General features: G+C 34.3%; 1 protein-coding gene across 10 annotated transcripts in view; it reads left to right on the forward strand.

Moving 5' to 3' along the window:
• LOC106464952 (vinexin-like) overlaps window positions 1-17170 on the forward strand; it is a 214069-nt gene that overhangs the window by 70902 nt on the left and 125997 nt on the right. For all 10 annotated transcript variants that reach the window (XR_002611087.1, XM_022389279.1, XM_022388835.1 and 7 more), the window contains exons 2-3: window positions 20-171; window positions 15685-15773. Coding sequence is in view for 9 of the 10 variants with exons in the window: in XM_022388835.1 (XP_022244543.1) it covers window positions 20-171; window positions 15685-15773 (241 nt within the window). In the remaining variant the exon portion in view is untranslated. The remainder of the gene's footprint in view (window positions 1-19; window positions 172-15684; window positions 15774-17170) is intronic.

Here is a 17170-nt window from a genome sequence, read left to right on the forward strand (position 1 = left end):
GGTTTTGTTGTTTTTTCAGCTCAGCTCAGACGGACATCCAGACAACCAGGAAAACAAAGTGGAAGAATACTCAACCACTGTGAATGGAGAGCCATCAGAAACAACCACTAACCTGGTGGTCCAAGAAACGACTCAAGGAACAGAAAACACTGTAGAATCACCACCACCAAGGTAACTGTCTGAGTGTCTGTATTTGTTTTTTAGCTTATCGATATATATGTGTGTTAGTCTATCTACATCTGTATTTCTGTCTATTTGCACTTATTTTTTAGATAAAACAGAAAAATAAATTGTACCTTGATGCTTTATTAATATTTTTATGTTGTTCAAAGCTTTATATTTTTAAATCATCACATTATCTGATTTCATTTATGGAGTACGGGAGTTTATTGATACATTTGGATTACTTATTAATTCCGTGTTTTGGACTTGTAATTTTTAATCACTAATAAATATTATATATTTATCTTGGCTTTAGACCAATGTTACATCACCACGCACCACGATCGAAATCAGGTAAACAGCATTCGGTATGTGCACGTCTACATTTTAACAATTTATAGGTATGGCTGTTCTCTCAGCACGCCTGTCTTTTGGACACGTGCTATTGTGCTGGGTAATTACTTCTATCAGTAACCCGATGTGTGGTAAAGTAAACGGGTTATTAGAGTATATGATGATGTCATTCTTAACGCATTCATTAGTTGAGAAATGAGGAAGACTTGTTTCATCTTCTAAGACTGTACAGCGTAAGGTTAATTTTTTGTCCTTAAAGACTACTGCCTTTGGTGACTTAAACTTTATCCTCCGAGACGTTACGGTGAGTGTAAACGCACAACCTTATATCATTTTTCTTATTTCCTTTGATCGTTTTGTGGCTACTGAGTCTTTAGTTAAATCCTCAAGATTTTGTTAATGAACTTTTTCAAATTATGCTCATATCTTACTTTGAGACTTAGAACTTTGAAGAATTTCATAGTCATAAATGTTGATGAAAGTTTTTGAATAATTTTCTCTGTACATATATATTACTTCCACTTGCACTCGAGAGTCACTCTGTGACCAAGTAGAGTTTTTAATTACCATCAGTCTTGGTGTTAATTTGCCACAGTCTTTGTTTAATAAACTACTGACTAAATTAGAACTATGTTTAGACGTAGAATTGACGTAAACATAAGCGTTATATACGTTTCGGAGATTAATCCATCTTTTTTTAATAGGAGCTTTGAAGAACCTTGTTAATTGCAATAATGCATTTCGAAACGGTTTTACTTTTTATCGCGGAGATTGAAGCGATTTTCTCAGAAGGTAATTAATAAAAATTGTTACAAACTTTAGAGCATGGTAGATATATTCCAATGTTACAGGGTTGAGCGATATAATCATTAAAGCAGAACTTCTGTCTCCGAATAAACCATTTAATCGATAAGTATTTTATCGAAGGAGAATTCGTTAAAATTACAATAAAATACGCACTACTCCTTTCGTTACCATGGGCAACGTAGCAGACATTTGGGAATCTCTATTTTTTTCCTTTAGATACTGGAACAATTTTAATGCCTAAAGTAAGACATGAGCAACTCAATCTATTATCTTCAATCGTAAATGTATCTATCTCAGATGTTCACATAAACAAGGAATTAGATCTATTGTGGCAGGGTTGTCCACATGTCCTTTGTTGAGAAACAAATATCATTATATCCTGTACCATGAGAATCTGTCAAGTAATGTTCGAGTTAAGGTGAAAATAGAGACAGATCGATTTCAGAGTGTCCATCCTCCACGCCCTGAAGGGGGGGGGGGATTCATAAATGACGTGATTTACCGAGAAGTGAAGTCAGACGCCTTTAGGTATGGTACAGCCAGCGAAGTAATCATAACAATCAGGACAAGCTCACAAGGCTATGCATGCTTTGTGTTGAAACTTTGTGAATGAGTAACATAGGACGAGACTCCTATATTCACACTTTCCACTAATATAAGCTGAGAACTTTTTGTTTCCTTTTTTTTCTTTCTTATTTCCAAAGCGAGTGGTACATGGCTAAGTAAGGTACCATTGAACAATTTACAGAAACAATTATCCGATATTCGTTTTTATGGGGCTTAATATCTGGCCTCTGACATACGTTAACATTTATAACACAAAGCTGCACAATAGATTATTTGCATTTTGTCCATCGCGAGGATAGAGCCCCGAGTTCTAGCGTTATAAACCCCCCGATATTCCTCCTGGGCAGTACGGAATAAGAAGAATAAATTAAAATGGTAACGTATTTAATAGGTTTGATATTTCCTGAAACAGAAAGAGAAACGCCCTTTTTACTTTCTCATTTTTGACCTTTCTTAGTCGTCCCAAGAGTGAATGTTTTTATGTATAATTTAAAATGTCGTAATTTAATTTGTCAATTTTGGTAAAAATTTGAGAAGGTATAATAATACTACTAATAATAAAATATTATCATTTGTGTCACCCGTTGGGTGAGCGATAAGTTTGCTGTCTTATAACGCAAAAGTCCGTGGTTCGATTCCCCCTGATAGACAGAGTGCAGATAGTCCATTGCATAGCTTTGCGTTAAAAAAATCAGGTGTGCAATGAAAAAAGTGTTACTAGTTTTATACAGTACAATATTCATTCGTGCCGGACTGTGAATCAACTGGTCCTTGGTTCGCATTCCGTTGCCGCAAAATTACGCTCTGCACTTTGATACCGTTGGTGTTATAAGAGTGACGGTCAAACCACACTATTCGATTACAGTAGCTCAAATATTTGTTGTGGGTTCTGTTGACTAGCTACCTTCCCATTCCTATATCAATTCAAAATTAGGGACTACTAGCGCAGATAGCCCTCGTGTAGCTTTGCGCGAAATTCAAAACAAACAAACAAACCGATTACAGTAGGCCAAGTATTGGTTGTGGGTGTTGTTGACTAGTTGTCTTCCCTTTCGTATATCAATTCAAAATTAGGGACAACTTGCGCAGATAGTCCTTTTGTAGTATTATGCAAATATCTCAAATAATCAAACAAAAACTTTATTCTAGTGTCTGTCCGTACGCGAAATCTGTATGGATTAAGTCAAGTTCAATTCTTTGTTGATATTTTTAATTTTCTGTAATTTCTGAAAATACTAGGCTAGAGTTAAATAAACGTTGTTCTAATTAATCTTACCTTCCGTAGAATCTATAGCATTCAGTATACTAATGAATATCATGACGTGTTATTGAAATGACTGATAAGCATCACTCATACACACGTCATATAGAAAACTTGTTTTCGTACTGTTCCCTTTTGTTTTGTAAAAACATGTATTTGAAACTGACTTCTATATTTTCTGCTTGTTTTGGCTAATCATGGTAACAGTCTGTCCATTGTGTGTGTGTGATTTAATTTGCTGTTCTCCTCCCCCCCAGTGGCTCAGCGGTACGTCTGAAGGTTTATAACGCTAAAAACAGGCTTCGATACCCGTGGTAAGAACAGCACAGACAGCTCATTGTATAGATTTGCGCTAAACAACAAACAAACAGATCTTTCGTTCTAGATTCGTAGATGCAGATGCACAGAGGCAAAAAGTGAAACTTTTGGGATTATTTAGTATGCTTTAATCTTTTTATAATTTAAATTTTGGAATTCACGATTTTTAAATTCTGTCTGCTAAAAACAATTAAAGAAATTATCCAAGTATACATTTTTCTCTGTGAGTATAAATCTTCTCAAGACACAACTGTCCCGTTCATGTCCTAAATTCTAGCGACTTAATTTATCCAGACCTAAGACCTGTCGGGTTTTATGTCGATTAAGTTGTTTGTGTATTTGATAAAAACGTCTATCAATATTATACCAAAATTATCACAGAGAGAGAGAGAGAGTTGTCTCATAATATCCTGCCTTTCTCGTGATAAGCGGAAATAAAGATAGTTTAAAAAGATAGTGCTTGTTTTCAACACTTGTTGACAGGAAATATTTCATTTTAACTCAGTAACACTATTGAGAAAAAGGCACAGTCAAATACAAAAACCTGTGTTGATCAAAAGATAGACGTATATTATCCTTTAAACGAATCGATCTTCTAGTTGTAAGGAACGTCTGTACCTCAGTTTTCAATTTGTATTAATTGGTTTACATCTATTCTGAGAGCATTTCTGCACAATATGTATATTTTTATAACTACAGTCAGCTTGGTCATAGTGTTAAGCCTACATATTTATTTTAATGAAATTTAATAGTCAAATCAATATTAATGTCTACTTTAACTACCCAGCTTGATAATTTAGAACAACTTTTTGAAGGCCATAGATAGACCTAAATAAAATGTTTTTAATTGTGTACCAGTTTAACGTTGAATATTATTTATGATTTTAACATTCTGTTTTATACGTAACTCAATGAGTCAGTCCTGTTCTGACGTCATAATCATCGTCACACTGTTGTACGCGATGAGATAGGACAGCGCAGTGGCTGATGGGTAAAACGACTTTCAATTGTATGTTGCAGAAACGTCCGCATCTCCGTGTTTGTTTCGAAATTGATATATATATATGCATACATGATATCAAATTATCAACCAGGAGTCCTCCGGTGGGCCAATGGTACGTCTACGGATTTACAACGCTGAAATCATGGGTTCGATTTTCTCGATGGACACAGCAGCTATCCCGATGTGGCTTTCCTATAAGAAAAACACACACACACATCAAACAGGAATTTATTTTACTGCCACCAATGCTCATACGACTTATAAACATTATGAATAACTCTAAATCATTAAAATAAGACCGGGTGTGGCCTAGTGGTTAGAATGTCGGACTATGAACTTGAGAGTCCATGGTTCACGTTCAGTTGCCTTAAAATTGCGATTCGCATTTTGGGGCTTTGGGTGCGTTATAAAAGTGACAGTTCCCATCCTTTTATCAGAATAGCCCAAGAGTTGGCGCTGTGTGCTGTTGAATAAATGATTTTCATCTAGCCTATCAGTTCATAACCCTTATGTAGCTTTGCCCGAAACAAAAGAAAAATAATAAACAGGATTCTAGTTTGCTGGGTTTCTAGAGGTTCTAATTAGCATCACCAGTATCCATTTACTGTTCGAAATTATCTTGATCAAATTTATAATAAGAAGGTAGTTTAAAGTCATAGAAAAGTCTGTGCACCTATGTTTCATGGTTATAGTAAAAGACCCAATTTTAATAATCACTATAGATTTTAATTTAGTATATTTATCACGAAGATTTAGCCATCTAAAATCAAACTAATTTCTTTAGAGAATATCAGTGCAAACATGTTTCAGCAAAACTAGCTCCGATATTGAAGCTTTTGGAGCTACATGGACTAATAAAGACAGTCAAATATGTGATTCAAACTTAATTTACACAGTTGGCGACGAAACTCAGGTAATCGAACGTTACTTCGTCAATTTCTTTTAGATGTTGAGTGTTAGTTGTTTGTTTAGTTTCCAAGACCTGTAATGGCATACACTAAGAAAAACGCAGAAAAAAAAATGCGAATTTTCAAGATCACTTGTTGTATTTCAAGATGTGTGAGTCTTCTTGTTTCCGCGACGACAGAATTTCTGAGGACTGGATCTCAAACAGTTACATTTTGTCAACCACTACGAGTAAAGACAGCTGACGAATCGATGTCGTAGATAATTAGGCCTAACAAACTGTGTTAGAATCGTGGCTCTGTACAGTTGTGTGTTATTGTTATTTTCACAGTAAGTTGAATTAATTTAATACGTTTTTTTTTTCTTTAATTTGCAACTGAAGTTAACTATTTCGTATTTGTCTATGTTTTCAGCTACGTACTGTTCATGACAAAACTTGCCGCTAGGATGATTATTTCAAAGATCTTCCAACGTTTCTGGAGTGTGTTATTTTTTGATGAACGTCGGAAGTACAAAGCACTGCGGGGGGGGGGGGGGAGACAGTCGTAAACGATTAAAAATTGTCTGGCAATAATTGAAAGCGCTTTAGAATTTTACTGAATGTTTCTATACAATGAAAAGTATTGTATGGTACATAGGAAAATATACAAAATACAAATATATTTGCTGTGCATTACAAAATCGTAAGACATACAAATAATAAGAATGTTTCAGATAAAGAAAATAACCAAGTACACACATTATAAAGATAAACAGCATGATATTTCATAGTCTCCTTTCTTTTCGGCTGGTAAAGTCAGCCGACTGCAGAGAAAAAGAATTGTCAGCAACATATTGAGGACAATGATATTCGTACCAATTTAAATATTGGGTGTACGTCCCTCGTTTCCAACATCTATGTTTTTGGTCAAATTTTGTATACATTTTTCATTTTGACAGCACAGAATAATGTGAGTTTGATGTGGGTTCAAAATAACTTTTTACACTAAAATAAATAAGTGTAGTAGTATGTTAACAAAGTGGTGTAGGTTTAGAATAATTCGTTACACTGAAATAAATAAGTGTAGTAGTATGTTAACAATGTGATGTAGGTTTAGGATAACTTGCAACACTAAAATAAATAAGTGTAGTAGTATGTTAACAATGTGATATAGGTTTAGGATAACTTGCTACACAAAAATAAATGAGTGTAGTAGTATGTCAACAATGTGATGTAAGTTTAGAATAACTTGTTACTCTAAAATAAATGAGTGTAGTAGTATGTCAACAATGTGATGTAAGTTTAGAATAACTTGTTACACTGAAATAAAAAAGTGTAGTGGTATATTAACAAAGTGATGTGGGTTTAAAATAATTTATTATACTAAAATAAAAAAGTACACATTCTGACAATAACTTAAAAAAAGACACAACGCAGATACATCAGAATATCACATAAAAAAGGCTTTTTATTTTTCCAGAAACCATAAACAAAAATTCAATAATTTTTCGGTCTGTATTACGGAAATTTGGGACTAGAATGCGCACTTTCATAAAACACGTATATGTTTCATCCGGGGTGAAATTCTACCGGTACTCACCGGTACTGACTACCGGAACTTGTTTTTTAAAGCGGTACTAGTGCCGGGGCTTATTTGAGCTGCTTTGTCGTTTTTTATGTTTAGAGGAATATTTGTTTTTTCTTTTAGAAAAACAGGTCCACTTTACCCAGCTGTACTTAGTTTTTGAGAATCTCGCCCCTGTGTTTCATATTAATATATCTCTAAAGGCTCACTGCATCAAACCAGTTAAAGTGAGAAGTTATTATCACACAGTTATTCCTTTTTCCATCGTTTAAACTTTTTTTCGTCATTAAGAATAGTTTTCCACAAAACGAGATTGCGATCAGTGGCATTCTTTCAATTATATTAGCAGTCGTAATGCTTTTGAAGCTTCTCAATACCATCATCGACTTGCCTGATGAGCCCTGCTATTGTGCGAAAGGTGCTCGTCGACACTGGATATTGCAGATATAGTGTGGTTGATGTATTATTACATTCTTCTTTGCGTTCCCTTCAAATTTCTCGTAATTGTACTGAAGATTTAAAATTAAGATGGTTTTGGAATTTATAATTCTAAATGTTTAGATGCTATAGAAATACTACTGGTAGCTTAGCGAAGTAAGATAATCATGAAATCATATATAGGTGCGCATAAATATATCTATTCGTAACTTAGCGCGCATGGTGACATATGATATGGTATCATGAATTTATCGTTGCTTGTGCCTCGCACCATGTGTCTTCTGACCCGTCCTTAACCCTATTACCATAAGTAAAATGTATACACCAATGATGGTGTGTTCGGAAACTTAGTTCTTCAATCCAACATCTGTTTTTTTCGGTTTCTCTTTAGTGCACACAATTAATATATTTCTTGGTACTTATTTCCTTTTCGTTTCTGCTTTAGATTTAGAAATAAAATGTGTTCTAGACTGTATAATGTGCTCAACTATTTTGTGTTTTATTGATGCTAAAGCACTGCAAGTCCAATATGAACAAAGAAAAAAATAATAATTAAGAAAACGCCTTTTTTCACAACCAGGAACACTTAGATTTGAACACTTAATTTAATAAGGTCTTTTAATACAATTCCACTATCTCACTTCATGCAACTTTTTATTCTAACTCTTTCACTTCATGCAACTTTTTATTCTAGCTACATCATTTCATGTAACTTTTTATTCTAACTATCTCACTTCATGCAACTTTTTGTTCTAGCTACATCATTTCATGTAACTTTTTATTCTAAATCTCTCACTTCATGCAACTTTTTATTCTAACTCTCTCACTTCATGCAACTTTTATTCTAACTCTTTCACATCATGCAACATTTTATTCTAACTCTCTCACTTCATGCAACTTTTATTCTAACTCTTTCACATCATGCGAACTTTTTATTCTAACTATCTCACTTCATGCAACTTTTATTCTAAATCTCTCACTTCATGCAACTTTTATTCTAACTATCTCACTTCATGCAACTATTATTCTAACTCTCTCACTTCATGCAACTTTTATTCTAACTATCTCACTTCATGCAACTTTTTATTCTAACTATCTCACTTCATGCAACTTTTTATTCTAACTATCTCACTTCATGCAACTTTTATTCTAACTCTTTCACTTCATGCAACTTTTTATTCTAACTCTCTCACTGTGTGCAACTTTTTATTCTAACCCTCTTACTTCATGAAACTTTTTGTTCTAAGCAAAATGCAAAATTCGTTTACCTCCTTTTTTCTCGCCTTACCTTAAATTATTACAGCTTGTGCTTGATAACGGAAGCTCAATTTGTTCTGCAGTCTCGTTTTACCTCTGTTACGGGTGGGATTATATGTCAAAACTTCCACACCTAAACAACTAAAAACGTTTTACCTCAATGCTCGTGATTGTAGATGATAGTATCACCTCAGTAGCGAGTTTGACACTTTTTTAAGTATGTAGGCTGCCGAATGGTCCTCATAATCTTGTCACCCTTCGAGATGGAGCTGACAAGTTTCCTATTGTCAAAACTCAAAATACTTGAGTGATGTTTGGTTCAATTGAGTTTGTTGCAGTAAAGATTGATTATTGATATCAATGTATGTGAAGTATTTACAAAAAGTCTGCAGAAATTATGCATTTTTTTTCTTATTTTGTATGGATATTTTGAAGTTTGTATACATTAATTTGGGGTAGTTTGTACGATGTCCCTTATTTTGTTATTTATTAAAAATATTCAAATGTTAGAAAAATTTCACTCAAAAGATAGACAATTTATTTAAAAAAAATCATTTTAAGCGAAATAGAACAACAGATGTAAAACTAACTTATATATGTTCCAAACAAACAACTAATCATGTGGGATAAAACTAACTTATATATGTTCCAAACAAACAACTAATCATGTGGGATAAAACTAACTTATATACAAACAAACAGCTAATCATGTGGGATAAAACTAACTTATATATGTTCCAAACAAACAACTAATCATGTGGGATAAAACTAACTTATATATGTTCCAAACAAACAACTAATCATGTAGGATAAAACTAACTTATATATGTTCCAAACAAACAACTAATCATGTGGGATAAAACTAACTTATATATGTTCCAAACAAACAACTAATCATGTGGGATAAAACTAACTTATATATGTTCCAAACAAACAACTAATCATGTGGGATAAAACTAACTTATATATGTTCCAAACAAACAACTAATCATGTGGGAAGTGCAAACATATAACTTAATAGATTTTTTTTCCATTTCAGGGCAGAATAATAAATATATAAATCTAGTTGTTAGCCCGGCAAAAAGCAGATTTTTGATTGTTTCATAACTAGAAAAACAACTATTAGGTTGTTTAAAATTACAGATCAATATTACAAACCATTTGATGTTTGACTTACCAGAAACAAAAGAAGCTATCAAAAGTTTCCACCGAAAAATAAAAAAAATCTAAGTTAATCTATGACTTTAGATTTCGTGATGAAACTAAGCATTAATGATGAAAGATAGATATATATATATAGTTCATCAACTCTCCTTTGGAAGCATTAACGACCAAAGAAACGTGTTATTTATTATTCCTGGCAGCATATTTCAAATAATGTTATAGTTTGGAGTCGGTTAAGTTAAATAATCGATGAACTTAATAGTTCTAATGCTTTTAACTCTCTTTTTTAGTCTGTCTTATCTGTTGCCAGATGACACAAGATCAGTTTTAAGGAAAGAGAATATCTCCTACGAGATTCATCAGACTTTTTGAAAATTTTGCAATTGGGTATAACTCTAAAATGCGATATTACAAAGTTAGCTATTTTTATGTGCAGTGTGTATCTCCTATAAAAAAATAACTATATAAATACATATTTAACCACCAACTCTGTTCGACAATTTATTTGAAAAATCGTGTTTTTACATAGAAACATTTTATCATATGAACCAGCTGATCCTAAAAATGACGGTTTCGATTGGAGCTGAAAAAAAAATCGCAACTTGTACCTTGCCGTTAGTTTTTCAAACTTCCTTAAAACACTATGCATGGATGTAGCTTATGAAATATCATATACAACATCATCCTTATTATCAATAATCTACCAGACATCGTTAGTAATGATATTTTGTACTATTACTTTTATTATTTATTTGAAGGCTTAAAAAAGCATCATGCCACTACGTACCCTATCTAACTCGTCTAAATAACAGACAAAATATCAGTTCTCATTGCTTTTGGTCAATATTAATTGGATTTCTAGAGTATCACAATGCATGAAAGAAACCGTCTAACAAAAACAGTTTTCTTACATACTATATCTGAGAAACCGATACTAAAAAAGTGATTATTGATTGTTTTAGGAATAATGTTACGAGTAAAAATCATCGAAGGTTTATAGATTATGTTAATAATACATGTTTAACCATTAACTTTTTTCATATTTATTGAAATTTATATCTTATCCGTCATTAAGCACAAAGTTGCATAATGGACTTATCTATACTGTGACCATCAAACCACTAATTTTAAAGTTATAAGCTTACCGATTAGCCACCAGGGAGATAATGAAATTTTGACATCAAGTTTTTAATAACACCAAACTATTAGTTTTTCGTAACGATTTGTTTGGAATTAAGCGCAAAGCTACACAACGAGCTATCTTTGTTATGCCCACCACGTTATAAGTATTCAAAATTATCGCTGTGCCGCTAGGGGGCTTTACTAACGAAGCTTTGAACAACAATACAATGCATGAATCTTATGCCTTTTAGGGTTTGAAACGAAACTTATTGCAGTTAATTTGTTATTGCTTTTTTTTTTGGTACTGCTTCTCTGAATAACTTTAGTCTCGTTTCATATCATGATGAATAAACAAGCATTGGATCAATAAACATATTTTTCTCCATTTAGTTATTTTTCTATCTTGAGACCACCAGAATTCAATGTAACTTCAAAGCATTTTCAAAGTAATTTAAATCATTTATTTCCTATGACATACAAATGATTGTTTGTTTGTTTTGGAATTTCGCGCAAAGCTACACGAGGGCTATCTGCGCTAGCCGTCCCTAATTTAGCAGTGTAAGACTAGAGGGAAGGCAGCTAGTCATCACCACCCACCGCCAACTCTTGGGCTACTCTTTTACCAACGAATAGTGGGATTGACCGTCACATTATAACGCCCCCACGGCTGAAAGGGCGAGCTTGTTTGGTGGGATGCGGATTCGAACCCGCGACCCTCAGATTGTTAGTCGAGCGCCTTATCCACCTGGCCATGCCGGGCCCGTACAAATGAGGGTAGCTACAAATTTACATTATGTTCAATCTCCGCAAACAGAAGTATCAAGTGAATGTTTGCTTTCAGTTGGTGTTACTGCCATTACTCAACGTTGAATTTTTTATCTTCCTTGTTCACATTCTAAAAAGTTAGATACCGTTTTGTTTTCCTCACAAACATCGCAAATAACTGACTTGTACGATAATATCTTAAACAAAAACATGGTACACTGTAACTACCACAACCCGTGTTTGTTTTGAATATTTATAATTCGCTTATCTTTTTTATTTTATTCACTATGTTCTTTGTTTTCGATAGTAATTAAGAAACCGTGATTAGAGACAGAATTCATATTAGTCAGTGTGGATCTAACATAAGGCAGATAAATACTTACGATTGGAGGGATATCTCTTGCTTTGCATAAACTAGTTTTAAATTTGTTTTTTTTTTCAATTTATTGTTTCTGTACGTCTTTATTATTTTCATTTTACACACACTTATCTATTTGCTGGAGTTTTACTTGGAAGATATTTCCAATCATTTGTTTCTTTAAAGCTCGCATTTTATGTAATCTGTCTAATATGTACAAAGTTTTACGTTTTCAATTTAATAACTTCGTGAGATTATAACCTTGTTGTTGCACATTTGTATCGGAAAAAAAAAATCAAAATAGGCTTAGGTGTCCATATATAATGCCGCTTTTACCCCCCCCCCCAACCAAATCTGGGAAACTTCAGTTTCTGAAATAGATATCAGCTATTGGACCGTTTATAACTAAAAACGAACGGACTTTACTTTGCAAAAATGAGGACTTGTATTGTATATTGTTTTGTCCATTGGTCATTAACTGGGGTCCGTTTCGATACTCGTTTAGAATTACAAATAAGTTTTAGAAAGTTGATTGTCAGTTTAATCTGATGTCTATGATCTATTCATTCTTAGTATTGACGATGATTTTAAAATGGCACAGTTTTACTTTTTGATTATATTTCAGTTTGTTGGAGTTCACAACTATTGTGCCCCTCTGTGGTACAGCGGTATGTCTGCGGACTTACAACGCTAGAATCCGAGTTTCGATACTCGTGGTGGGCAGAGCACAGATAGCCCATTGTGTAGCTTTGTGCTTAATTACAAACAAACACAACTATTGTTTGTTTGTTTATTTTGAATTTCGTGCAAAGCTACATGAGAGCTATCTGCGCTAGCCGTCCCTAATTTAGCAGTGTAAGGCTAGAGGGAAGGCAGCTAGTCATCACCACCCACCGCCAACTCTTGGGCTACTCTTTTACCAACGAATAGTGGGATTGACCGTCACATTATAACGTCCTCACGGCTGAAAGGGCGAGCATGTTTGGTGGGACGGGGATTCGAACCCACGACCCGCAGATACACAACTATTGTAGCTTTACTTTCCTTCTTTACGTGTGTTGGTCTTATAACGTCTTGTCCATAAATTCAAAGGTATATGTATGAAAACAAAACTTGACATTTTAACAGAAGTATCATATATTTCAAAGTATGGATTTTTTTTATTGTGGTGTAAGACATTATTCGCATGGTGTCGCCTCAGGGTAGCAGTGCCTAACTAGTTTACATACAGGTGGCCCAACATTATCTCTCCTATTTAAAAATTTAGTAATCAAACAACAAAAGCAATACAACCATGCAGTTTTCAACATCTTGTAGCCCAACTCAAACATTTCTTATTGTCATGTTTTTTTATCACTTCAGTAAGTAGTGTTACCCCGTAAAATGGCAACCGTGCAAGAAAAGACTCATTGTGTCGTTTGGCTTGAGAGTGGGCCAATTATATGGCCTCTGCATTCATCAGACATCACTCCACTAGATTTCTTTCTTTGGGGTATATTAAGGACATCATGTATCGCACACCTATAGCAAACATCACAGAACTAAAGACAAGGATATTGGATGCCGTTGCCACTGTAACTGCAGACATGTTGCTGCGAACGTTGACTGAAATCAAATATCGGTTAGACTTGCCGAGAGCCACTAATGGTGTACACGTAGAAGTCTACTGACATGTTAATAAACCTGCTTGAGTTGGGCTACAAGAAGTTGAAAACTGCATGGTTGTATTTCCTTACTTTTTAATTACTAATTTTTTAAAATAAGAAAGATAAGTTTGAATTAGTTATAACCTACAAAGTGTTTCTCGAGACTAGAGGAAAGATAAGTTTGAATTAGTTATAACCTACAAAGTGTTTCTCGAGACTTAGAAGAAAGAACCGTGGTTTTCTTACTTTGGAATTAAGATAACCTTACTGAAATGTTAACAATATTTCAAGTAATATTCACGGCTGTTGCCTAGCCAACTCTTAAAGAGCATTCCCCTCAGTAGTGCTATATTATGTGCCTGTTGTCTATACATCATACTTTAGTATGAGTTTATAGTCCATTCAGCCCATTTCAATCATGCCTTGTCCATAGTCAACAGTGGCATATAATACACAAAGTATAGTTGAAATTGTATTACAGGGTTAAGTACGTTATGTCAAAACGATTCTGAATATGTGAGTTATGTTACAACCACAGCCGATAAAAAATCGCAGTGAAGCGGAATGTATCAGAACTACATTTTGACATTGTTTATCGTTGCCTAGGTAGGGTGATGTCACCAAAATTTATCGCTTTTGGCAAAGGTATAAACAACCCTTTCCATCACAGATCATAAAGGTGTATTCAGATCTGGGATTGAGAATTTCATAGACGGGGGTATCACTTGTACTTAATTGCATTGGAATACATAGGAATATGGATCAACTTGGTTACTGGGTTCACTCAGAAAGAGACCCGCAACATGTCGAACCCCAGTGCGGTGTCTTGTAACAGGCCAGTGGCAAAGGACACTCACCTGCCCCAGGCAACAGTACGCAATATAATCAAGAAGGATCTCCATCTGTAAACAATGCCAACAGGGCATATGTTCACCTGGATAAGGCATCCAATCGTAGCTCCCATTCCACAGCCACACTCGATAAGCAGCTGGAGAATGGAACGAGTATTCATGTTATTCTGTACAAAGACATGGCGCTGGAGTCGCCGGACGCAGTACCTATGGATTTCAGTGCGTTATTGTTGTTTAAGCGCAAAACTACACAAGTGGCTGTCTGCGCTCTGTCCACCGGGGGAATCAAACCCCGTATTTTAGGATTGTACATCCAAGAAGCTTATAATTGACCCACCGAGGGATACTTTTGCACAGTTGGAGTATTGAAATGAGGTGCTGGAACACCGTCGTACTCGTACACGAAATGAAAAACCAGCAGAATGGAGTGGCGTACTTTGTGAAATGAGGTGCTGGAACACCGTCGTACTCGTACACGAAATGAAAAACCAGCAGAATGGAGTGGCGTACTTTGGATATGACAACCTTACGATAGAACATTTTGCAAAAGAATCTACACTGCACCATTGTCAAGATGCACGATCGTCAGATAAAGCATAGCCAGACGTGGCTATGATGTAATGTAATAAAGCTCCAAACTCGTTTTAATATAATGTATTCAATCCTCTGTTTAAACTTCTTTTTTTTCTTCTGGAAACCCTTATTGGATCAGTAAAAAACGGTGGTATTTAAAGTATTACCAATCGTATTGTGATATTATACCACTTAGATATTACTACAAAATTCAACTTTATGGTTAAGATTATTATTGCAAGTCACTAAATTAAATAATTCAACGATTTAACTTAGTTCGAGAAAAGAAAGAAATTATGCTGATAAAAAATGCTATTTAAATAATGACTATTTGTTTATTATAATTGTGACAGTAATTTCTCTAGCAAGATTCATTCAGACTTGTTTTATTCATTAATTTAATATGTGCATATGTGTATTTACGAGATTACTTTCCCTCGTATTTCGTTTTCAACAACTGAATGTTTAAATCATACCAAACCTCCAGTTCTTAATTATATCAACTATGTTACTGAAGCAATGTTTTTTAATGATTATTATTGTTATAACCAATTTGAATTCAATTAGGGAAAAAAGGAGCCCCGAAAAGGCGACGATGTACAAGACATGTGCTTCAATAGAACTTAATGGAGGTTTAGAACCCTTGGAGAATGCAAGTAAGTTAAGTTTGTTTTATTACTTTCTTGATGATACGTAACTAAAGACAGTTGTTCGCTTTGCTCAACTGATTAGTTTAAAACGCCTACTACATTAATAAATGCCATTTTTATTTAAATACGGTGTTCGTTAAGCAAACTAGTTAAGAAAACGAATTTTCGAATGGTTTTATTGATTCTAAGGAAACGCGTCGATAATAAAATCATAGTTCACACTTTAATAGTAAATGCAGCTGTCCCTTTAATGTTTAGAATATATTTTTCATAAAAGATCTGACTTAGAAGCACTTGTAAGATTCTGCAACAATGACCAATGAGATAACGGTTGAAAAATGCGTTATTTCACCAGTAGACGTATATATACGGAGCAAAAGTGAATATCTGTATTTGTATTTATGGAAGGTACCGTATATACTCGTGGAATAGTCGAATTTTTGTGACCGATTTTTAAAGCTATGATTTAGGGATCCACTTTTACGCGAGTAATACGTTCGAGAGGTTGAAATGTATGCTCAGTGAGAGTCCACAAAAACATGAAACAAACACACAACTGATATAAAAGACAAGCAACAACAGAAAAGCAATTTTAATTTTTTATTTACACAAAAAGGTAAACATGAAAACTTGCATATTATCTTAATAATAGACAAATCTTTTTTTTTTTTTTTTCAGATAAGCATGTTACATATCTATCTACTAGTAATATTCGCACTGTTACCTCAGAGTACATTAACTTATTTAATTATATAATTACAATATTTTGATATTATGGTTCGAATTAAGTTGCAATTAAGAGTTAAGTGTTTTCGTTTGTTTTCACAAGTTTTCGGTATAAAGTGTGACCTGGCCTGGGGTCAGCAGTTGCTATCTTAGGTTGCCAGAAAAACTAGGTCGGTTTTTACACGAGATATATGAAAAATTAAGAATATTTGGTCAAACATCATGTGTCAACTATTACACAAATAGAATATACGGTACTAAGGCTGTCTGCCCACTCCCAGTTTTTGGACTACTAACCAAAGGGAAAGAAGCCAGCCAGCAGCACTCTACTACTCACCATCTATGGGGATGCACTGTCACACTTATAACACACTCAAAGTTTAAACTGTGGAGATAATGTGTCTGGTATCGTACAGATTCGAACCCAACATGATAGCTCCGAAATTTCAGATCTACCATAGGGCAGGGGCGGCCCCTCGCAAGGAAGTGAATTATAACAAGACGAGCAAACCTATGTAAAGTAGGATATACCTTTCGGGTTATAAAATACCATCAAATAAAACCTTTAAAAAATTATAATTAAGACTGGTTACCTTTCATGTGAGCCGTTGTGCAGATTTTTACATATGTGTGGATCATAAATTTGTTTGTATTTTTTGAACACGAGGGCTATCTGC

The sequence above is a fragment of the Limulus polyphemus genome, unplaced genomic scaffold (genome assembly GCF_000517525.1).
Source record: "Limulus polyphemus unplaced genomic scaffold, Limulus_polyphemus-2.1.2 Scaffold1, whole genome shotgun sequence".
NCBI lineage: Eukaryota > Metazoa > Arthropoda > Merostomata > Xiphosura > Limulidae > Limulus > Limulus polyphemus.